At 47.9% G+C, this 24,890-nt stretch overlaps 1 protein-coding gene across 1 annotated transcript in view; it reads right to left on the bottom strand.

Moving 5' to 3' along the window:
- Positions 1–24,890, bottom strand: part of SLCO4A1 (solute carrier organic anion transporter family member 4A1) — a 61,784-nt gene that overhangs the window by 32,808 nt on the left and 4,086 nt on the right. The window contains exon 3 of the mRNA XM_060230622.1: positions 1,755–2,737. Within this exon, the coding sequence (XP_060086605.1) occupies positions 1,755–2,574 (820 nt within the window). The 5' untranslated portion in view covers positions 2,575–2,737. The remainder of the gene's footprint in view (positions 1–1,754; positions 2,738–24,890) is intronic.

Genomic DNA, 24,890 nt, shown 5'->3' with positions numbered 1-24,890 from the left:
GAAAAAGCCCAGCAGGAACTCATTTGCATATTAGGCCATACACCCCCTGACATCACCATTGGGCTTTTTTTGTAGAAAAAGCTCAGCAGGAACTCACTTGCACATTAGGCCACACCCCCTGATGCCAAGCCAGCTGGAACTGCGTTCCTGCTCAAAAAAATTTAAAAGCCCTGGTGTGAACACACCCACTCTCTCACCTGAGCTTTGCCATGTGGATAGGGAAGCCATCCTCCTTCCTCCAGATTCACAAAGACAGTGGTAGGGAGAGACCATCCTACATGCTCAGAAGCAGGGTTTCTATTGCAGCAGGAACTCCTTTGCATATTAGGCCACACCCCGCTGATGTAGCCAATCCTCCAAGAGCTTACGGGGCTGTTAGTACAGGGCCTACTGTAAACTCCAGGATTGGCTACATCAGGGGTGTCTGGCCTAATCTGTAAAGGAGCTCCTGCTACCAAAAAAGCCCTGCTCAGAAGTCATCTGATAATTTTTAAAGGTTACTCTTATAGAGTGGCAAGTTGTGAATTTGGGTTTGTTCCCTTATTGAACTGTTGCTAATTATTTTCCCTTAATGTCCCTTGTGGCTGAAAAGCCCGGGCTGTAGTTTGGGATCACTTTCCTCCGCTGGTTGTTGGCTGTTGGTTTTTGTACCATCATACATTCCAATAACGAATGAATGAATGAATGAATGAATGAATGAATGAATGGTTTAATTAATTTAAATAATTATTTTAATACTTAATTATATATTTAACAATACATCGTTGTATAGAAGAGTTTGCCCTGACTTAGATTATTCAAGCGAAGCATGGTCAGCCAGTATTTTTGGATGGGTCTCTGTACAGAGGCAGGCAACGGCCAATCACCAGCGATTATCTCTTGCCTTGAAAATCCTACAGGGTCCCTATAACTCGACTGTGACTTCATAGCACTTTCCACCACCGTGGGTGTAGGGTTGCCAGGTCTGTTGAAAAATACCTGGAGACTTTGAGGGTGGATCTAGGGGAGGGCGGGGTTTGGGGAGGGGAGGGGCCTCAGCAGGGTTCAATGCCATAAGAGTCCACCCTTCTTAGCAGCCATTTTCTCCAGGGGAGCTCATCTCAACCAGCTGGAGATCAGTTGTAAAAGTGGGAGATCTCCAGGTCTCACCTGGAGACTATATTATTATAAACACTAAGGTTCAATAACATCATTTCCAATGGAAGGATTTAAAAGATGCACGGTTCCTTTAAATGTGATGGCCAGAACTCCCTTTGGAGTTAAATTTTGCTTGTCACACCCTTGCTCCTGGCCCCACCCCCAATGTCTCCTGGCTCCACCCCCAAAGTCCCCAGATATTTCTTAAGCCAGTTTGGTGTAGTGGTTAAGCGTGCGGACTCTTATCTGGGAGAACCGGGTTTGATTCCCCACTCCTCCACTTGCACCAGCTAGCATGGCCTTGGGTCAGCCATAGCTCTGGCAGAGGTTGTCCTTGAAAGGGCAGCTGCTGTGAGAGCCCTCTCAGCCCCACCCACTTCACAGGGTGTCTGTTGTGCGGGAGGAAGGTAAAGGAGATTGTGAGCCACTCTAAGGCTCTTCAGAGTGGAGGGCGGGATATAAATCCAATATCTTCTTCTTCTTGAATTGGATCTGGCAACCGTATTGCCGAGTGAGTACCGGCGATCTGTGCAATTACAATCAACGGGGGTACCTCTTTGGAGAGGTGAAAAGACCAAGGAGACAAAGGGAGAAACTAGTTTCAACACATTGATTACCAATATACACAGGTGAATAGTTTGACTTGACGTTTTCATCCAAATAGGTCACCCCAAGGGTATACAGAGGCGTCGCTCCAATCCCATGTAGGAACTGTCCGAGCATGAAGATGAACCGGTAATTTGAGAGGCTGGAGGCGCTCCCTGAGCAATGCACGCTCTGGTTGGAGGAGCACATGTCCGTGTCCTGTAAGAAATGTACTTCGTACCGGCTGGTGGTGAACTGGGGCAATGCAAAGACCAGGGATCCAATCCCCATGATGAAGACTCCCCATCCAAGCCATCGCGGCTTATGCCCATTCCCCCCAAAGTAACTGACAAACGTCAAGCATACGCAGGCCGCGATGTCGTACGAGCTGGCGATCAGTCCGCTCTCGTAACTCCTCAGGTCAAACCGCCGCTCGATGGACGTGATGACTGTATTGATGAAGCCGTTGACTGTCATGCCTTGCAGGAAGGAGGCCGTGCAAAGGAAGAACAAGACCCCCTTTGGGGTATTGCAGAACTGTAAACAACTAGGAGTAAAGGCGCCCCACCCACACTCAAGCCCCTCTTCTTCGGAGGAGACATATTTAATCCCTGTGCTGTATGGGCTTTTGCTTTCAGATCTGGCCTCGCAGAGAGGTTTTGCGCACGAGTCCGAAGGGCTGTTGGCGTTGGAGTATAAAGTGCCGTTGCTTAGAGGGGTAGAGCAAGACTCCTTGGGAGTGGGGATGTCAAAACTAAGGCTACTCTCCACTGGGTCTGAGGTGCTAGAAAAAATAAGTTTCTGGGTGAAGTCGAAGCCATTTTCTCCTGACAACTTGTGAGGCATTTCCATCAGAGGGGAGCCAACGGCTCAGGGCTGTCTTCCTTTTATTCCCCCAAGCTGGTTTGGATTCTTGCAATGGCGTATTGAGATCTTGGCTTTTCAAAAGGGACAATTTGGGGATAGAAGCTCAAACAAGAGGAGGGCCAAACGAGAGATCTCAGACCACTTCATTCTGTGGAGAGAACATGAAGAAGAGTTAGCAAGTTCCCTGACTTGGATAGCCAAGGCAAATCCAATCTCAGAAGCTAAGCAGGGTCGACTCTGTTTAGTACTTGGATGGGAGATCTCCATGAAATACCCAGTCAGGAGGACAGGGGTAAGCTTTATTCAGCCACCTTTATCAATATCCTCCAGGACACTCCAAGGGAGTTCTGGCCATCACATTTAAAGGGACAGCACACCTTTTTAAATGTCTTCCTTCCATAGGAAATAATGAAGGATAGGGGCACCTTCTTTTGGGGCTCATAGAATGGGACCCCCTGGTCCAATCATTTTGAAACTTGGGAGATACTTTGGGGAGAGTCACTAGATACTATACTGAAAATTTGGTGCCTCTACCTCAAAAAACAGCTCCCCCAGAGCCCCCGAAACCTCCAGATCAATTCCCCATTATACCCTATGAGAATCAATCTCCACATAGAGAATAATGCTCAGCAGATGTGTCCCCCCCCCCCCCATTTCTGGCGACTCTGAAGGGGATGCTGCCAACTTCTTCAAAGTAACACAGACACACCATCCCAAGAGGAAGCCTTTCAATCAGCGACTGAAACCTCCGGAGGTAGAAACGCACATGGTCCAGACTCCCCAAGGAGACGCCACCCGGCAGCCGGAGAGGATGCAAGGACTGCAAGTCCCAGCATGCACCTCGCGAAGGGAGGCCGGACTGGAATGAATAGCAGGCCAGCAGTGGGTGGGTCTTTGTGACTTGGAGGAAGGGAGAAGCCTGAAGCCAGGCAGGGAAAGAGACACTGTGCCGTTCCACCCCCCCTACCCCTGCTATCAGATTTTTAGAGAGCGGGGGATTAGGCTACTAATCCAGGGGTCCCTCGGCAGGGCGGGGGGGGGGGTTGAAAAGCCTATGTCGGATTTCAGAAGCTAACCACATGGGCCCACTGATGGACCTCCTGACAGCACCTGTTGTTGTTGTTTTTTTGGCCACCATGTGACACAGAGTGTTGAACTGGATGGGCCATTGGCCTGATCCAACATGGCTTCTTTTATGTTCTGAAGATCAGCCCCAGTTAGTACTTGGATGGGAAACCACCAAGATGTCCAAAGCTTTTTCTCAGAGGCAGGCAAGGGCAAACCACCTCTGTCCATCTCTGACCTTGAAAACTCTATGGGGTCTCCATGAGTCAGTCATGACTTACAGTACTTTCTACCACCATTACCAAGGAAAACTTCACTGGTAGAGTTCTACAAATTCTGCTGTTCTTAAATATGCAAGTCAGGTTGCCTCAGTGAGCTCAGTTGGCCACCCAATGCTATACTAAAATTCTCCTTACTTATCACGTCTCTTTGGGTTGAAGCATGAGTCCCGACATGGTACCCATGCAATCCATGGCCTCTACTTACACCTTTCTTGGCACTTGCCAAATGCTTTTAGAAAGTGGGTGGGGCCAAGTGCACATTTTCCCAGCAAGGCTTCTGATTGGCTCTTCAAGCTTTCCAGGTTTCTAAAAAAAGATCTTCATTGTCTCACTAAAGGAATGCTATGGCAGCCATTTTGTGGTTGGCTTTGCCTCCTGTGGTAGCCATTTTGTGGCTGCACCCACCATGTTCTGTCAGAATTCCAACGGTGTCCACAGGATCAAAATGTTGGAGTATTTTATCATCTCAAACACAATACTCCTACTGTCCTGCCACTTACTGGGTCCAAGAGAAGACCACACAGGGGTCCATAGCATAAGAGGTTCCCAGATATCCCCCAGAGAAGATGGGCTCCATTGTGTCCCACTTGTGTGCCACCCCAAGCAGTCATCACAATATATAGAGGACAGAGAACAGAATTTGGGGGAGATATCTGGTGCTCCTCTCAAAGCAGAAAGCAGGAAGATGATGCTCACAGGCTAAAACATTTCTACCCACGGAAATGATAGCAGGGATCTAAGACTCAGTTTTTCCACAGCACTTCGCAATGATTTCCTTGGTCAGTGTTCTCTGAGGGGAAAAAAACACTCATGGAACTTAAAAAAACAACAACTCAGTACCTTACACTTCTATACTACCTTTTCCCATTAAGGCAGTCTACTATCACCATCATAATAATCAACTCAACCCATCTTAAGTCATTCACACAAAACTTCCTAATACTAGGGTTGCCAAGTCCAATTCAAGAAATATCTGGGGACTTTGGGGGTGGAGCCAGGAGACATTGGGGGTGGAGTCAGGAGCAAGGCTGTGACAAGCATAATTGAACTCCAAAGGGAGTTCTGGCCATCACATTTAAAGGGACCGCACACTTTTAAAATGCGTTCCTTCCATTAGAAATAATGAAGGATAGGGACACCTTCATTTAGGGCTCATAGAACTGAACCCCCTGGTCCAATCCTCTTGAAACTTGGAGGGTGTTTTGAGGAGGGGCATTGGATGCTGTGCTGCAAATTTGGTGCATCTACATTAAAAAACAGCCTCCCCAGAGCTCCAGATACCCATGGATCAATTCTCCATTATACGCTGTGGGAATTGGTCTTCATAGGGAATAATGGTGTGCCCAGCAGACATCCCCCCCCCGACACTTTCTGATGACTCTGAAGTGGGGGGGCCCTCCAAACTGGGGGATCCCCTGCCCCCACCTGGAGATTAAATAACCCAATATGAATAGAGAATCACAGATAAATGACTAGCAGGGGAGCCCCTAAGGGTTCTGTGATTTAACCAGCCTCCAATATAATCAACAAATTTTCATTGAAATTTGTAAAGGAAACATAAACAACCACTTAAAGCAGTGAAATGTACATAAGGTGAAGTCATACAGTATGCTCAGTCCTTTATAAGGACAAAATGAGGTGAAGTATTACAATATGCACAGTCTTTCTTGGGACCAATAGGCCTCCAAATGGTTTCAGCCAAGAACTGGCAAAGTAGAGTCTTCTTCACAAGTCAAACTGCTGTAGAAAAAAAGCCAACAGTAGCAGACAGCGACGAAGGCGGCGCCTCTCTGCAGCTTCCGCAGGCTTAATGCAAAAGATTACAAAGTTGACAATGGAAATCAATCCTTCCAGTACAGTGGAAGTTATGTTTATAATGAGGTGCTCCAGCGACCATGAGCTGTCTGCTACTGTTGGCTTTCTTCTACACCAGTTTGACTTGTGAAGAAGACTCTACTTGGCCAGTTCTTGGCTGAAACCACTTGTACCTGCTGGAATGGCCTTGGGTCAGCCATAGCGCTCGCAGAGTTGTCCTTGAAAGTGCAGCTGCTGTGAAAGTCCTCTCAGTCCCACCCACCTCACAGGGTGTCTGTTGTGGGGGAGGAAGATAAAGAAGATTGTGAGCTGCTCTGAGACTCTGAGATTCAGAGTGGAGGGCGGGGATATAAATCCAATATTTTTACCTTCTTCATCTTCATATGTTACCATCCCAAATCCCTAAACAAACTAAACTGAAAAATGGCACCCCTTAGTTGACTACTCGGTATATAGTGGGTTCAATGTGATGAGGAGACACAGTTGCAGTGATCATAGCCAGGGGTCGCTTTGTAGAAAAATAGGTAGTGGAGCTCATCCTATGATCGTCGTGCAGCTGCACCTGCTATTCAATGGACAAGACAGGGAGGAGGAGGGGGAACCCTCAGAAAGGTTCAGGAGCTGTGCTCCGGTGAGCTCCTGCTGAATCCGAGGCCTGATTGAGTTACAGCACTGTAACGGCTGAACTAGAAGACTGCTTTACTGGGCCAACTATATACAGTTCAAGGTTCCCGTGCTAGGACATCATTGGATCATTTAAACCAGCAGGGGGCCTGCGATTGGAGCAGGGCAGCAGGAATTTGGATCCTACTGCTCTTTGTTCCCAAGCTAAGACCATAGAGTTTTCCTGGAAGCTCCTAGAGTAGCTGGCGCGTGGGAATCAGTCTCTATAGGGAATAATGGAGTGCCCAGCAGACATCCCCCCCCCTGCTTTCTGATGACCTTGAAGCCAGGGGAGGGTCTCCAAACCAGGGGATCCCCTGCCCCCACCTGGGGATTGGCGACCTTAGCCTGGACATATGCACCCTTCGATTCAAGCTAACAAAAAAAAAAATGTTGCAAAAATGATTGACAATCTAATAGCTTTTTTAAAAAAGCAGCAAAGCAAGACTTCCCCCTAAAACTGCTGCCATAAGAAAAGTTCGCCCTCTGGCTCGATGATGTGATCCATACAGTTGTTGGCCCCCGACCAATGTTTTAAGAAACGGGATGGCAAAGCTTTTCACCAGCTTATCATTTTAATCAGCATAACGAGCCGCAGGGCCAATTAAAAGTCGAAACTCAGCCCCCCCCCGGAGGCTCCACGAAATGAATGTTATGACTGAGCTGTCAAACGGCACGCTGAGTAATCCCATTTCCCAAGCCCCTGCTCGGTGGTAGGTAATCTTCTCTTTCACTCTCGCCGGCTTTGTGACTTTGATAAGGAATTACCAGAGCAAACGAGATTCGCTCTTATCCGGCATTTTCTCATGGCTGGGAGCGGCTTATAACCGCGCAAAAAAAGAAAAAGAAAAAATGAAATGAAATGACAGCATTGTATCATACGGCAGAATATATATTAAAAAGGAAGCTTGAAAAGGAAGTGAACCAACTGCAGAAACAGCAGAGATCCAACTCAGGGTGCTAAGGTAACATCGGTCGCCAGTCCCCAGGTAGGGACCAAGTAGGGCCTCCCCCTATTGTCTTACTGCACCACTGTGTTGTGATACCATCTTGTACTAAATCATCTGCTGTCGTCTGATCCTGTTGTATCATCTTGTTGCGCCTTACTGAATGCTGAGACTGGTTTTACTGTGATTTTATTGCGATTTTATCTTAAACCGATGTACTCCGCTCTGAGCCCCAAAGAGGGAATGGGCGGAATATAAATAAACAAATAACAGCAACAGCAACAACGGAAGCCAACCCCCACGTTATGATAAGTACTAAGGTCAGGGGTCATTTCGCAGAAAAAGAGGTGCCGGAGCTCATTAGCACAAGTCATTCGCATAACCTATTTGCATATGCCCCACACCCCTGACACCACCGGAAGGTGGACTAGATTGTATCAGCTCAGCATCCGCCTTAAAACGCTTCTTGAATTATAATGGTCATCATAAAACCTTCCTCCCATCCAGTGTTCCCTCTAAGCTGAGTTAGTGTAAGCTAGCTCGCAGATTTTTGGCCTCCAGCTCTCACATTGTTGTCATAGCGCAGGAAAAATGGCCCCAGAGCAAGATAATTTATGCAGCAGCTCACAACTTTAATGCCAGTAGCTCACAAAGTAGAATTTTTGCTCACAAGACTCTATGGCTTAGAGCAGAGGTAGGGACCGTTGGCTCTCCAGATGTTTTTTGCCTACAACTCCCATCAGCCCCAGCCATTGGCCATGCTGGCTGGGGCTGATGGAGATTGTAGGCAAAAAACATCTGGAAAGCCAACGGTCCCTACCCCTGGCTTAGAGGGAACATTACTCCCATCCAATGTTCCCACTAAGAAGAAGAAGAAACAGACTGCAGATTTCTACCCCGCCCTTCTCTTGGAATCAGAGTCTCAGAGTGGTTTACAATCTCCATTATCTTCTCCCCCCACAACAGACACCCTGTGAGGTGGGTAGGGCTGAGAGAGCTCTCCCAGAAGCTGCCCTTTCAAGGACAGCCTCTGAGAGAGCTATGGCTGACACCAGGCTATTCCAGCAGCTGCAAGTGGAGGAGTGGGGAATCAAACCCGGTTCTCCCAGATAAGAGTCCGTACACTTAACCACTACACCAAACTGGCTGAGTTAGTGTGAGCTACACCAAGCTGAGTTAGCGTGAGCTAGTTCACAGTTTTTTAGCCACCGGCTCACACATTTTTGTCTTAGCTCCGGGAGGATGGCTCCAGAGCAAACTAATTGATGCAGTAACTCACGGCTTTAATGCCACTGGCTCACAAAGTAGAATTGTTGCTCATAAGACTCCACAGTTTAGAGTATTGCTCCCATCATACTTTGTCAATTACTTTCTCCAATAAGGCCACAGTGGCATGAAGATTTCCATCTGTCTGCTTTATACATTTTGGTTTTTTTGTGGGGAAAAATATTAGAAAGCTTGTCAAATCTTATAGTTCAGAAAAATTCTCACATGGGGGGGGGGCGGTTTCAGAGCTCCACTCTTATGGCCTCCTACCCAAAATGAGGCCATACTGATGTGTTATTATTGCATACATACAAACAGTGCCCTTCGTATACAATACAAACATCATAAAGCACTTCCCAAGTTATTACAATATCTCAGAGGTGGCCAACGGAAGCTCTCCAGATGTTTTTTGCCTACAACTCCCATCAGCCCCAGCCAGCATGGCCAATGGCTGTGGCTGATGGGAGCTGTAGGCAAAAAAACATCTGGAGAGCTACCGTTGGCCATCCCTGCAATATCTCAATCAGTCCAATTCTTCCAAGTCCGGTAGTTTCAAAAATCACCAAAGTTCTACAGTTTAACTGGAACCAATGCTCAAAAACCAATGCAAGGTCACAAAAACTTTTACCCAGATTTAAACTTGTTGGTCTTAAAGGTGCTAACGGACTGAGACTTGGTTCTGTTGCTTCAGACCAACACGGCTGCCCACCTGAACGTTGACTTCAGGGTATGTCCCATCGACACTGGGGTAGGGTTGCCAATCCCCAGGTGAGGCAGAGGATCTCTTGGTTTGGAGGCCCTCCCTCTGCTTCAGAGTTATCAGAAAGCACAGGGTGGGGGGGAGGGAAATATCTGCCGGATACTGGGGAGGGATGGTGGCTCAGTGGTAGAGCATCTGCTTGGGAAGCAGAAGGTCCCAGGTTCAATCCCTGGCATCTCCAAAAAAGGATCCAGGCAAATAGGTGTGAAAAAACCTCAGCTTGAGACCCTGGAGAGCCACTGCCAGTCTGAGAAGACAATACTGACTTTGATGGACCCAGGATCTGATTCAGTATAAGGCAGCTTCATATGTTCATACGTTCACTCCATTATTCCCTATGCAGACTGATTCCCATAGTGCAAATGGTGAATTGATCTGCGGGCATCTGGGGCTCTGAGGGGCTTTTTTTTGAGGTAGAGGCACCAAATTTTCAGCATAGCATCTGGTGCCTCTCCTCAAAACACCTTCCAAGGTTCAAAAGGATTGGACCAGGGAGTCCAATTCTATGAGCCCCCAAAAGAAGGTGCCCCATCCTTCATTATTTCCTGGCTCCACCCTAAAAGCAGCACGGTCCTTTTAAATCTGATGGTCAGATCAGTTCAATGATGCTTGTCACAACCCGGCTCCGGGCTCCACCCCCATCCTGGCTCCACCCCCAAAGTCCCCAGATATTTCTTGAGTTGAACTTGGCAACCCTACACTGGGGATGACTTGAAAGCTTAAACCCAGAATTAAACTTGTTGGTCTTGAAGACTCAAACTTTATTCTTCAGACCAACACAGTTACCCACCTGAACCTAAACAATCCAGGCGTCAGAATATGTCCTATCTTAACATTGCTGATCTCCCATTCTTGACAAACGCGGTGAAGTTCATCCGACTCCATCTGTTCCTACTACATGGGTAACGTGTATCAAATTCTTCCACAGCCTAAAAGGATTGTCCATATTCTTTCTGCCACGGAGGATGAATTCCATACGGAGAAACGTAATCCCATCTTTCGTTTCTAAACCAGGAGGGGGTGGACTTCCCAGGAATGTCCAAGGTCCGTGGGAAATTTGGCAGATGGAAGTTTTATAGAGAGCTGAGGAAAGGATTAGAGGAACTGAAGTGTGTGTGGTGCTGATACACAGACTGTCTGTACGCCAGAATGAGATTATGGTTTCTTTATATTTGCAAAGTTGGGTGTTTGTGAGGTGGAAAATAAGTGTGGAAGCTTTTCTGGTGGCACAGGCAAAAATATTCAAGTACTTGAAGGGCTTCATATAGAGGATGGGGTGGAATTGTTTTCTGTGGCCCCGGAAGGTAGGACCAGAACCAATGGGTTGAAATTAAATCAAAAGAGTTTCCGGCTCAACATTAGGAAGAACTTCCTGACCATTAGAGCGGTTCCTCAGTGGAACGGGCTTCCTCGGAAAGTGGTGGGCTCGCCTTCCTTGGAGGTTTTTAAATAAAGGCTAGATGGCCATCTGACAGCAATGAAGATCCTGTGAATTTAGGGGGAGGTATTTGTGAGTTTCCTCAGTGGAACAGGCTTCCTCGGGAGGTGGTGGGCTCTCCTTCCTTGGAGGTTTTTAAACAGAGGCTAGATGGCTATCTGACAGCAATGAGGATCCTGTGAATTTAGGAGGAGGGATTTGTGAGTTTCCTCAGTGGAACAGGCTTCCTCGGGAGGTGGTGGGCTCTCCTTCCTTGGAGGTTTTTAAACAGAGGCTAGATGGCCATCTGACAGCAATGAGAATCCTATGAATTTATGGGGAGGTATTTATGAGTTTCCTCAGTGGAACAGGCTTCCTCCTTGGGAGGTGGTGGGCTCTCCTTCCTTGGAGGTATTTAAACAGAGACTAGATGGCCATCTGACAGCAATGAGGATCCTGTGAATTTATGGGGAGGTATTTGTGAGTTTCCTCAGTGGAACAGGCTTCCTCGGGAGGTGGTGGGCTCTCCTTCCTTGGAGGTATTTAAACAGAGACTAGATGGCCATCTGACAGCAATGAGGATCCTGTGAATTTATGGGGAGGTATTTGTGAGTTTCCTCAGTGGAACAGGCTTCTTCGGGAGGTGGTGGGCTCTCCTTCCTTGGAGGTATTTAAACAGAGACTAGATGGCCATCTGACAGCAATGAGGATCCTGTGAATTTAGGAGGAGGGATTTGTGAGTTTCCTCAGTGAAACAGGCTTCCTCGGGAGGTGGTGGGCTCTCCTTCCTTGGAGGTTTTTAAACAGAGGCTAGATGGCCATCTGACAGCAATGAGGATCCTGTGAATTTAGGGGGAGGTGTTTGTGAGTTTCCTGCATTGTGCAGGGGGTTGGGCTAGGTGACCCTGGAGGTCCCTTCCAACTCTGTGATTCTATTATTCTACGTTCTATGATTCTGGTCTAGGCTTCCCAAGTGCCCCCCCCTGGCCACCAGTGGGGAATGTGGGGGTGGGGTAGGGTTACCAGATCCAGATTGGGAAAGTCTTCAAGATTTGGAGATTGAACCTGGTGAGGACAGGGACCTCAGTGGGGTATGATGTCATACAGTCCACCTTCCAAAACATCAGTTTTCCTCAGGGTAACTGACTGACCTCCGTAGTCTGGAGATAAACTGTAATCCCAGAGGATCTCCAGGTCCCACCAGGAGGCTGGCATCTTTGTACCTTGATTGGAATGGGGTTTATGGGACATCTCCTCTAATTCCGTACCCTATCTAGGAAATAAAAAGTTAGAGCCATTTCCCTACCCAGCATTCATTTGGGATCAAGGAAGGTTGCCAACTTTAGGTTGGGAAATTACTGGAGAGTTAGGGGCGGACCTTGGGAAGGGCAGGGTTTGGGGAGTGGAGGGACCCAGTGTAGTAAAATGCCTTAGAGTCTAACCTCCAAAGCAGCCATTTTCTCCAGGAGAACTGATCTCTGTGGTCCCACCTGGGGGTTGACAAACTTAGTCCAGTCTTGTCAGCTATTTGAAACTTAAGTGGAGTTGGCATGAGTTAGTACTTGGATGGGAAGCCACCAAGAAAGTCCAGAGTTGCTTCTAGGGTTGCCAGACTCACAGGAGAGGGGGATGTTCCTCCACCAGGGCCTACCCCCCACAACGACGTCATCACTCCAGTGCCGCCCAGGCGACGCTTTGGTATTTGGACCAAAACTGTATGGTAGAAGCTGTTTTTACCCTAACGTTTTTGCCCAAATACCGGAGTGTCACAGAGATGCTGCAGCATGATGATGTCACTTCCTGTGCAGTGCTAGCAATGTGGCCTGGGTTTTCACCTTTCTCCTGGTAAGTCACGTCCGCCCCCCAGCAGTTGCCTGGCAACCTTAATCTCTATGCAGGGACAGGGAAAGGCAAATCACCTCTGAATGTCTCTTGTCTTGAAAACCCCACTAGGGGTCTCCATAAGTCAACTGTAACTTATGGCAAAATGATGATGATGATGATGATGATGATGATGACACTAAATAACACACTTTCAATCCATTTTCAATGCACTTTGCAACTGGATTTTACCATGTGAAATGGCAAAAAACACTGGCAAATGGTCTCTGAAGTGAACTGAAACTGAATTATATAGTGTGTGTGAAAGCATCACTTGCACACACGAACAAGGGTGGTCAGATCCAATGGACTCTTTTTTGAGGCCTGTTAAGTACTGGGTTCAGTACCTTTGCGTTCACACAGAACTAGCTTTATTGGCAACTACATACAAAAAGAAGACATGGTGGGGCCGAGACCCCGCTTATATCCATGCAATAGAAACGCTCCTCCCCGCCAAGCCTCATACCAAATCACAGCGGACAAGTTTCACACCAAGACTGCTCATTGGTTGCTGTTCAGAGTTCAAATCAATTGGAATCATAGAATCATAGAGTTGGAAGGGACCTCCAAGGTCATCTAGTCCAACCCCTTGCACAATGCAGGAAACTCACAAATCACTCCCCCTAAATCCACAGGATCTTCACTGCTGTCAGGTGACCATCTAGCCTCTGTTGAAAAACCTCCAAGGAAGGAGAGCCCACCACCTCCCAAGGAGGAAGCCTGTTCCACTCAGGAAACTCACATATCCCTCCCCCTAAATTCACAGGACCCTTATTGCTGTCAGATGGCCATCTAGCCTCTGATGAAAAACCTCCAAGGAAGGAGAGCCCACCACCTCCCGAGGAAGCCTGTTCCACTGAGGAAACTCACAAACACCTCCCCCTAAATTCCCAGGATCTTCATTGCTGTCAGATGGCCATCTAGCCTCTGTTGAAAATAGGCTTCCCAACCCTCCCGCCCTGGCGGGGGACCCCATGATTTCCACCCTCTTCCCCCGCTCCCCCAAAAAACGGAAGCGGGGGAGGGGGTGGAAACGGCGCCGGGGAGCATGGCGAGCCGCCGCATCCCGGAGCCGGTGAGGCCGCCGCGCCGCACCGCTGCTGCCCCCTCCCCGCCCACCGCAGCTGCTCCTCCGAGATGAGCCCAGGCTGAGCCCATCTCAGAGGAGCAGCCAAGAGGCGGCAGCAGCGCAGGGGAGGGTGAGGCAGGCCAGGAGCATGGCGAGCCGTGAATCCGGGCCCTTCTAGGACCTGGACTCGCGGCTCGCCACGCCCCGCCTCCACCCCCCCTCCGTTTCCACCCCAGAGGCGAAGCGGGTGAGGCCGCCGTGCTGCTGCCACCTCTTCTCCGCTCGCCGTGGCTGCTCCTCCGAGATGGGCTCAGGCTGAGCCCATCTCGGAGGAGCAGCCACGGCGAGCAGAGAAGAGGCGGCAGCTGCGCAGCGGCTTCGCCCGCTCCAAGACAGGGCGGCTCGCCATTTCCCCCCCTCCCCCTAGCTCCACCCCAGTGTCTCCTGGCTCCACCCCCAAAGTCTCCTGGCTCCACCCCCAAAGTCCCCAGATATTTCTGGGGTTGGACTTGGGAACCCTAGTTGAAAAACCTCCAAGGAAGGAGAGCCCACCACCTCCCGAGGAAGCCTGTTCCACTGAGGAACCGGTTTAATGGAGTCTATAGGCAATCCTGCGATTTCCCAGATGCCCGCAAAAGCTACTGCAAAGCAGTGAATTCAGTGCAGTAAACTCACGGTACCAAGTCTGTTCATAACAAGGCCAATTCTGTTCATAACAAGGCCTGTTCTTTATTATTCATTTTATTTATTTAAAATATTGATTAGGCTTTTCCTTTCCTTCCAGTACAATATTAATATATAATATTATGTATTAACAGGGGTCATTCTGTAGAAAAATAGGTGGTGGAGCTCATCCAGGAATTGTTATGCAGCTGCACCTACTATTGAATGGACAAGGAGGTGGGACTCTCAGAAGGAGGAGGTGGAACTCTCAGAAAGGTTCAGGAGCTGCGCTCCTGTGAGCTCCCACTGAATCCGAGGCCTGTATAGTAATATAAAATATTCATAACATACATTTAAAATGTATGTTATTAATACATTTTAGCCTGGAGAGCAGGCGGCTGAGAGGTGATACGATCACCATCTTCAAGTACTTGAAGGGCTGTCACATTGAGGATGGTGCAGAATTGTTTTCTGTGGCCTCAGAAGGCAGGACCAGAACCAAGGGGTTGAAATTAAATCAAAAAGAAATTCCGGCTCAACATGAGGAGGAACTCCCTGACAGAGCGGTTCCTCGGTAGAACAGGCTTCCTTGGGAGGTGGTGGGATCTCCTTCCTTGGAGGTTTTAAAACAGAGGCTAGATGGCCATCTGACAGCAATGCTGATCCTGTGAACTTAGGGGGAGGTGTTTGTGAAGTGCCTGCACTGTGCAGGGGGTTGGACTAGATGACGCCGGGGGTTCCTTCCAACTCTATGATTCTAATTTTTTTAAAAAAACATAAAACCGAAATTTAAAATCACAGTTTAGGACTGCTTTAATGAAATGCAGCCCTAAATAACCCAGGCCCCAGCTGCCTCCTAACATTTCATTATTTATTTTATTCAATTTATATATTGCCCATCCCCTAAACTGAGAGCCAGGTTGGTGAAGTGTGTGGACTCTTTTATCAGGGAGAACCAGATTTGATTCCCCGCTCCCCCACTTGCAGCTGCTGGAATGGCCTTGGGTCAGCCATAGCTCTCGCACAGCTGTCCTTAAAAGGGCAGCTTCTGGGAGAGGTCTCTCAGCTCCACCCACCTCAGACGGGGGGAGGAAGGTAAAGGAGATTGTGAGCTACTCTGAAATTCAGAGTATAGCGTGGGATATAAATCCAATATCTTCTTCAACTGGAGAGCCAGTTTGGTGTAGTGGTTAAGTGTGCGGACTCTTATCTGGGAGAACTGGGTTTGATTCCCCACTCCTCCACTTGCACCTGCTAGCATGGCCTTTGGTGTCAGCCATAGCTCTGGCAGAGTTTGTCCTTGAAAGGGCAGCTGCTGTGAGAGCCCTCTCCAGCCCCACCCACCTCACAGGGTGTCTGTTGCGTGGGAGGAAGGTAAGGGAGATTGTGAGCCGCTCTGAGACTCTTCGGAGTGGAGGGCGGGATATAAATCCAATATCTTCTATCTTCTTTTTCTTCTTCTAAATATGGCTCAATAAAATATATGCTATTATATTTGTACTTTTGTTAATTTCATCATCATCATCAATCTCCTCTTATATTTCCGTTTATTGCTCTTACGTGCATCCTCAAACCTGAAGAGCTGAACAGATAAAGCATCGGCTGATAAACACAGAAGCCTTTGCAGACTAAATTATTTCTTGGAAAGCAGACGTCGTCTTTCCTTCCTTCCTTCCTTTCCCTCATCACATGGTTCCACAACTGCTTTGGGGGATCGATGCCAAGTGTGCTATTTCTGGATCCGCTTGTAAAGATGTCTTTGCGAGACCAACAAGCCTTTTCAGCACGCTCCCTCGAAATCAATGGATTTTCGTCACTCCCTTTCAATGACCTTTTCAACTTCTCCTTTTAAGTTAAAACGGATAAAAGGAAGTCCTTCTTCACCCAAAGGGTGATTACCATGTAGACTTCACTGCCACAGCAGGTGGTGGCGGCTACAAGCATAGCCAGCTTCAAGAGGGGATTGGATAAAAATATGGAGCAGAGCTCCATCAGTGGCTATTAGCCACAGTATGTATATATATACTGAGGTACTGGAGCTCATTAGCACAACTCATTTGCATATGCCACACACCCCTGACATCACCGGAAGGTGCGCTCAATTCTAGTAGCTCAGCATCTGTCTTAAAACGCTTCTTGAATGATAAGTGTCACAATACAACCTTATTTACATAATACTTTTAAAATTACTTTCTCCTATGCGGCCACAGAGGTATGAGGAAGATTTCCATCTGTCTGCCTTATATGCTTTAGTTATTTCTCCATTTTGGGGGGAAGGGGGGGGGAATATTAGACAGTTTGTCTGATCTTAGAGTTCAGCAAAATTCTCACAGGGGGTTTGAACAATGGAGCCCAGAAGAAAGGTTTTTTTTGGGGGGGGGGGGTAAGAAAGAAAAAGCACAATAAAATTTAGAGGTTCCTGTGAGTTCCTGCCCAAAATGAGGCTTGCTTATTTCCTTTTTTTAGGTTGCGATGGTGCAAGGTAATACTCTTGACTTAAATAGCAGTACCCTTGGCCCAATTATCAATTTAATTACCGTTATTAGGATTTTTTTGGGGGGGGGGGGTGGAGGGGCAGACTGGATTTTATTTACCTCATTTTAATCCAGGGCTAACATTACAACAGACTCTTATTTATTGCACTTCACACAACCAGGATACCTAATGACATAGACATCAATCTGCAATTCCAACTCATATTGCCTTTGTTGTTGTTTCAGCTCAGTCAACACAAACTAACAATCACCAGACCCTAACTTGTGATTCTTTTAATCTGCTAATAAACATTTTTATGATTTTGCACACTAATTCACTGCCCACTTTCTCTATATTCAGAACTGCTTACCATTCCATCCTATTGTGTGCTGAAGTGTGCTTCTAGCACATGAAAGCTTATGTTCTCAGTAAAACTTTGTTGGTCTTAAAGGTGCCACTTGACTCATGCTTTGTTCTAATGTTATTTCTAGTTATATCTACTGTTATATCTTCTCTATGCGCAGTAGAATTTTGTTACACGCTGAATCAGTTTCTTTGATCTTACTTCATTTTACAATGCTATGTACAGCTTAGAGTTTTTCAAGAAACTTATCTTATTTTGGAAAAAAAAAAAACATAAGAGAAGCCACGTTGGATCAGGCCAGTGGCCCATCCAGTCCAACACTCTGTGTCACACAGTGGCCAAAAAAAATCAAGTGCCATCAGGAGGTCCACCAGTGGGGCTAGAAGCCCTCCCACTGTGCCCCCCCCCCCCACCAAGCACAAGAATCCAGAGCATCACTTGCCCGAGACAGAGAGTTCCAATAATAAGCTGTGGCTAATAGCCACTAATGGACCTCTGCTCCATATTCTTATCCATTCGCCTCTTGAAGCTGTCTATGCTTGTAGCCACCACCACCTCCTGTGGCAGTGAATTCCACGTGTTAATCACCCTTTGGGTGAAGAAGGACTTCCTTTTATCAGTTCTAAAAAAACCCATTCAGGGCTATTTGATGTCCTTTTGCCCACCAAATTAATTTCTTTGCCGTTTGCCAGGAGGGCAGGGGAAAGGATGGGTTTCTTGAAAACTGGCTTAAAAGCTCTTTGTTTATTTTGGGAAGAAACCTTAATCCCTGCTAATCAGAAGCTGGTCCTGAAAGGAGGACAAGCCTTCAAATAATTCCGCTCAGCAGGCTAAGGATTTGCACCCTTTGACCGGGCCCCACAGAAGAGCACGTGCTTGAGCTAATCAGAGATGACCGCACGGCTTATTTTCTAAATCGAGAGCGGCCTGCGAGGATGCGAAGAAGAACAGGCTGTCGGGCAGCGACCGGCTCATGGCATTCTAGGCCATGAGATGAGCAGAGGTGGTCTGCCACTAATCCATGGGCACTCTAGGCCAGAGATGAGCAGAGGTGGTCTGCCACTAACTTCCTAACAGAAGCTATTTCTGTCTTCCTTGGCGGGCTCCCCAGGGCCGGCCCTAGACTTTCTGGCACCCTAGACAAGGCTAACGTCTGGTGTCCCCCTCCTGCACTGATAACATCACCGAGTCACAGGGGTAAGAAGAAGATATTGGATTTATATCCCGCCCTCCACTCCGAAGAGTCTCAGAGCGGCTCACAATCTCCTTTACCTTCCTCCCCCACAACAGACACCCTGTGAGGTACATGAAGATATTGGATTTATATCCCACCCTCCACTCTGAAGAGACTCAGAGCGGCTCACAATCTCCTTTCCCTTCCTCCCCCACAACAGACACCCTGTGAGGTAGATGAAGATATTGGATTTATATTCCGCTCTCCACTCCGAAGAGTCTCAGAGTGGCTCACAATCTCCTTTACCTTCCTCCCCCACAACAAACACCCTGTGAGGTGGATGGGGCTGGAGAGGGCTCTCACAGCAGCTGCCCTTTCAAGGACAACCTCTGCCAGAGCTATGGCTGACCCAAGGCCATGCTAGCAGGTGCAAGTGGAGGAGTGGGGAATCAAACCCGGTTCTCCCAGATAAGAGTCCGCACACTCAACCACTACTGGCTCTCTACACCAAACTGGGTAGGGTTGCCAATCCCCAGGTGGGTAGCAGGGGAGCCCCTAAGGGTTCTGTGATTAAACCAGCCTCAAATATAATCAACAAATTTTCATTGAAATTTATAAAGGAAACATAAACAACCACTTAAAGCAGTGAATTGTACATAAGGTGAAGTCATACAGTATGATCAGTCCTTTATAAGGACAAAATGAGGTGAAGTATTATAATATGCACAGTCTTTCTTGGGACCAGTAGGCCTCCCAATGGTTTCAGCCAAGAACTGGCAAAGTTGAGTCTTCTTCACAAGTCAAACTGCTGTAGAAAAAAGCCAACAGTAGCAGACAGCGACGAAGGCGGCGCCTCTCTGCCTCCGTTTCTCTGAAGCTTCCACAGGCTTAATGCAAAAGATTACAAAGTTGACAATGGAAATCAATCCTTCAGGTACAGTGAAAGTTATGTTTATAATGAGGTGCTCCAGCAGAGAGGCGCCGCCTTCGTCGCTGTCTGCTACTGTTGGCTTTCTTCTATTGGAGGCTGGTTTAATCACAGAACCCTTAGGGGCTCCCCTGCTAGTCATTTATCTGTGATTCTCTATTCATATTGGGTTATTTAATCCCCAGGTGTGGGCAGGGGATCCCCCAGTTTGGAGGCCCTCCCCCTGCTTCAGGGTCGTCAGAAAGCAGGAGGAGGGGAGGGAAATGTCTGCTGGGAACTCTGTTGTTCCCTATGGTGATTTATTCTCATAGAAAATAATGGAGAATTGATCTGCGGGTATCTGGGGCTCTGGGAGGGGCTGTTTTTTGAGGTAGAGGCACCAAATTTTCAGTACAGGATCTACTGCCTCTCCCCAAAATATCTCCCAAGTTTCAAAACGATTGGACCAGGGGGTCCAATTTTATGAGCCCCAAAAGAAGGTGCCCCATCCTTCATTATTTCCTATGGAAGGAAGGCATTGAAAAGGTGTGCCGTCCCTTTAAATGTGATGGCCAGAACTCCCTTTGGAGTTCAATTATGCTTCTCACAGCCTTGATCTTGGCTCCACCCCTAATGTCTCCTGGTTCCACCCCCAAAGTCCCCAGATATTTCTTAAATTGGACTTGGCAACCCTACACAGGGGGGGTGCCCAATTCAGCACCCCCCTTCCCCAAAGGCCGGTGTCCTAGTAGAGTTGCCAAGTCCAATTCAATAAATACCTGGGAACTTTGGGGGTGGAGCCAGGAGCAAGGGTATGACGAGCGCAATTGAACTCCAAAGGGAGTTCTGGCCATCACGTTTCAAGGGACTGTGTTCCTTATAAATGCCTTCATTCTGCAGGAAATAATGAAGGATAGGGGCACCTTCTTTTGGGGCTCACAGAATTGGACCCCCAGGTTCAATCTTTTTGAAACTAGGAGGGCGTTTTGAGGAGAGGCACTGGATGCTATGCTGCAAATTTGGTGCTTCTGCCCCAGAAAACAACCCCCTCCCTAGCCCCAGATACCTGCGGATCAATTCTCCATTATATCCTATGAGAATTGGTCTCCATAGGGAATAATGGAGTGCCCAGCAGACATTCCCCCTCCCACAGCTTTCTGATGATCCTAAAGCGGGGGGAAGGCCACCAAACTGGGGGATCCCCTGCCTCCACCTTGGGGATTGGCAACCTTATGCCCTAGGTCAGTGATGGCAAACCTTTTAGACACCGAGTGCCCAAACTGCAACCCAAAACCCACTTATTTATCGCAAAGTGCCAACACGGCAATTTAACCTGAATACTGAGGTTGTAGTTTAGAAAAAAGGGAAGTGTGGGAGAGGCGAAAACGGTTGGCAGGGGAGCAGGGGAAGCGAAAACGGTCGGTGTGGATAGCGGGAGAGGCAAAAACGGGCAACGGTGAGCGTGCCCAGAGAGAGGGCTCTGAGTGCCGCCTCTGGCATGCATGAAATAGGTTTGCCACCAGGGCCCTAGTGGCAGAGCAGCTGTGGCCATGCCTGCTTCTCTTCCAAGCTCTGGTGAGCTAAGCTGGGCTTTAGACCTTCCTTGAAAAGGCATTTTATAACCTGGAAGGTCTCCCTGGTCCTAGATTCATCAGGCTCTTTATAGTTGCTCAGTAGGTAAGGAAAGGCACTCTGCACATGCTCAAAGGAATTCTATTTTCTTGTTAAAAAAAATCCATCCCCCACATTTCATAGAATCTTAGAATCATAGTTAGAAGGGACCTCCAGGGTCATCTAGTCCAACCCCCTGCACAATGCAGGAAACTCACAAACACCTCCCCCTAAATTCACAGGATCTTTATTGCTGTCAGATGGCCATCCAGCCTCTGTTTAAAAACCTCCAAGGAAGGAGAGCCCACCACCTCCCGAGGAAGGCTGTTCCACTGAGGAACCACTCTAATGGTCAGGAAGTTCTTCCTAATGTTGAGCCGGAAACTCTTTTGATTTAATTTCAACCCATTGGTTCTGGTCCTACCTTCTGGGGCCACAGAAAACAATTCCACACCATTCTCTATATGACAGCCCTTCAAGTACTTGAAGATGGTGATCATATCACCTCTCAGCCGCCTCCTCTCCAGGCTAAAGATGCCCAGCTCCTTCAACATTTCCTCATAGGATTTGGTCTCCAGACCCCTCACCATCTTCGTCACCCTACTCAGCTTGTCTATATCCTATATGGTGATGAAAACTTAATACAATACTCCAGGTGAGGTCTTACCAGAGCAGAATAAACGATACCATCACATCACGTGGACACTATACTTCTGTTGATACAGCCCAAAACTGCATTTGCCTTTTTAGCCACTGCATCACACTGTTGACTCATGTTCAGCATATGGTCCTTTTCGCACATACTACTGCTAAGACAAGTCTCCCCCATCCTACAACCATGCATTGGATTTTTCCTACCTAAATGCAGAACTTTACATTTATCCCTGTTAAAATTCATTTTATTGAGTTTAGCCAAGTTTTCCAGCCTGTCAAAGTCATCCTGTATCCTGTTTCTGTCTTCTACTGGGTTTGCAACCCCTCCCAATTTAGTATCATCGGCAAATTTAATAAGCTTTCCCTCTATTCCTTCGTTCAAATCATTGATAAAGATGCTGAACAAAACAGGTCCCAGGACAGATCCTTGAGGCACTCCACTTGTCACTCCTCTCCAAGAGGATGAGGAACCATTCACAAGCACTCTTTGAGTGCAATCTGTGAATTTCAAAAGGACATACAAGGAAAAGGAAAGGTCCCCCGTGCAAGCACCAGTCGTTTCCGACTCTGGGGTGACGTTGCTTTCACAACGTTTTCACGACAGACTTTTTACGGGGTGGTTTGCCATTGCCTTGTTGAGTGAACTGTATTGGCAGCGCAAATTGAAAATGCAGCATTATAAATGGATGGGAAAAAGGGAGAGAGAAAGAGAGAGAATCCAATGCACTTTAATGGCATCCCGAAGTACAAAAGGGATATATTTCATGCCCTCTCCTCCTGATGGAGATAAGAGTAATAAAAGTGCACTTGAGAGCCGTCTCCGGGTTACAGACTGCAAAGATGTTGAAGGCGTTCCAGACAAAAGCCGTCTGCTACCCAGGTTGGCTTACGGGAAGCCATTCGTTTTCCATGGCAATTAGCCTAGCACGACAAGCAGAGAACCTACAGAGCCTGAAATTCATGTCACTTTGGGTCTGGTTTAATAGCAGTTTTACTTCTGAGACGCTAAACCAAATAAGACTTCACTGGCAGGCTTGTAACTACCCTATTAATATCCATCTTAGATAAGTATCCGGCTCTTGTCACGAAAGAAGCCACAGGTTTTTGATAAAAAAGCCAAGGCTTCACAGAGAGTTCAATGCAAAACTGATGGCCATCTTAGTTAACGAATTGAGGGGGTGGCGGTGAAACAATGGATGTAAAGTTGCCAGGTCCAACTCAAGCAATATCTGGGGACTTTGGGGGAGGAGCCAGGAGACTTTGGGGGTGGAGCCAGAAGCAAGGGCGTGACAAGCACGATTGAACTCTGAAGGGAGTTCTGGCTATCACATTTAAAGGGACCACACACCTTTTAAGAAGAAGAAGAAGATGAAGATGATATTGGATTTATATCCCGCCCTCCACTCCGAAGAGTCTCAGAGCGGCTCACAATCTCCTTTCCCTTCCTCCCCCCCACAACGGACACCCTGTGAGGTGGGTGGGGCTGAGAGGACTCTCACAGCAGCTGCCCTTTCAAGGACAACCTCTGCCAGAGCTATGGCTGACCCAAGTAGGCTTCCCAACCCCCCCCCCCCGCCCTGGCGGGGGTCTCCCGAATTTGAAGCCTCCTCCCCCGCTCTCCAAAAATCCCGAAGCGGGGGGGAAATGGCGCCATTTTGGTGCCACTCGCTCTTGGGGCATTTGGAGGTGGGGTGGCCTTTTGCAAATTGCAATGGCAAAAAAAAAATGCCAGGGAGGCCTTGCAAAGAACTACCCGCCCCCGCCTGGTGCCCCTTTTGCAAAGCCTTGAGCCTTTCAGTTTCCTTTCCTTTCCCCCCCTTCCCTTCCCCGGTCTGCGATACCTCTCCCCACCTTTAGAAAGAACTACAACTCCCAGCGTGCCTAGCGCGGCAGAACTTTCCGGCCTTGTAGTTCTCTGGGCCGCTCGCCTCCCATTGGCTTGTGGGGCTGAGCTCCAGACGGGGAGCTATGCTTCCCGCCATGCCCCGCGGCAGGACCTGGGCTTCTGTGATTCCTCTTTGTTCCCGCACGGGGAACAGCTGATGGAGAAGCGGGCAATGGCTGCAGGCGGCGGGGTGGCTGATGCGGGGCGGGGGGAGAAGGCGAGTGAGCTGGGAGGAGACGGCAGGTAAGAGAGACCCCCCCCGTCCAGTAGGGAAATTTATGAAACAGGAAGTGGAATTCCAGCTGTCCTGTCGCACACACATTTTTTTTCATGAGATTGGAACATGATTGCGTACACTGACTCTGCTGGAATCTATGTGATTGCTGTGAGCTGAGTATTTTATTATTGGACTGAGTTTCTATGGCTATATATGGAGGATTGTCATTTTTTTGCCTGTCTTTCGTGTAATAAATGCATGTTTATTGTTATCATTGTAATTTGGGTCAAAGGAACCCTTTGGGTTTACATTGTTAGCCTTACAGAATGACCTCTCTCGTTGTATTTCTCTTTTTAACCCAACTGGGGATTAGCGACCCTAAACGGATGTTTTGTTCACACTCATGATTGCTCTGTCCTGAGCAATTTGTAATAAAGCACAGGGGTGGAATTCTAGCAGGCGCTCCTTTGCATATCAGGCCACACACCCCTGATATAGCCAGTCCTCCAAGTTTACAAAAAAAGAGTCCTGTAAGCTCTTGGAGGATTGGCTACATCAGGGGTATGTGACTTGATACACAAAGGAGCTCCTGCTAGAATTTCACCCCTGCACACAACACAGCTCATCGACCATGAGCATTAATAGGCCAGTTCTCAGTAGAGTTATGCCCTTCTAAGCCCATTGACTTTGATTTGACTCCCCCCCACACCCTCCCGCCAATGTCATAGCTGAGTTATGGCTATCCCAGAACATATGAACATATGAAGCTGCCTTATACTGAATCAGACCCTTGGTCCCAATGTCTCCTGGCTCCACCCCCCAAACTCCCCAGATAGTTCTTGAATTGGACTTGGCAACCCTACTTGTTACCCATTTGGACTCACTGGTCTGAAGGACTCTTGCCTTGAAAACCTTTGGGGAGGGACGGTGGCTCAGTGGTAGAGCATCTGCTTGGGAAGCAGAAGGTCCCAGGTTCAGTCCCCGGCACCTCCAAAAAAGGGTCCAGGCAAATAGGTGTGAAAAACCTCAGCTTGAGACCCTGGAGAACCGCTGCCAGTCTGAGAAGACAATACTGACTTTGATGGACCAAAGGTCTGATTCAGTATAAGGCAGCTTCATATGTTGATGTTCATACAATTCCCAGAATGTACTGAGGAACAAAAGGGGGGGGAGAACAATGCAGATGA

The sequence above is a fragment of the Heteronotia binoei genome, chromosome 2 (assembly GCF_032191835.1).
Source record: "Heteronotia binoei isolate CCM8104 ecotype False Entrance Well chromosome 2, APGP_CSIRO_Hbin_v1, whole genome shotgun sequence".
Lineage (NCBI taxonomy): Eukaryota > Metazoa > Chordata > Lepidosauria > Squamata > Gekkonidae > Heteronotia > Heteronotia binoei.
Note: the sequence above shows the minus strand (reverse complement) of the source record. Positions and strands in the feature narration are given on the sequence as shown.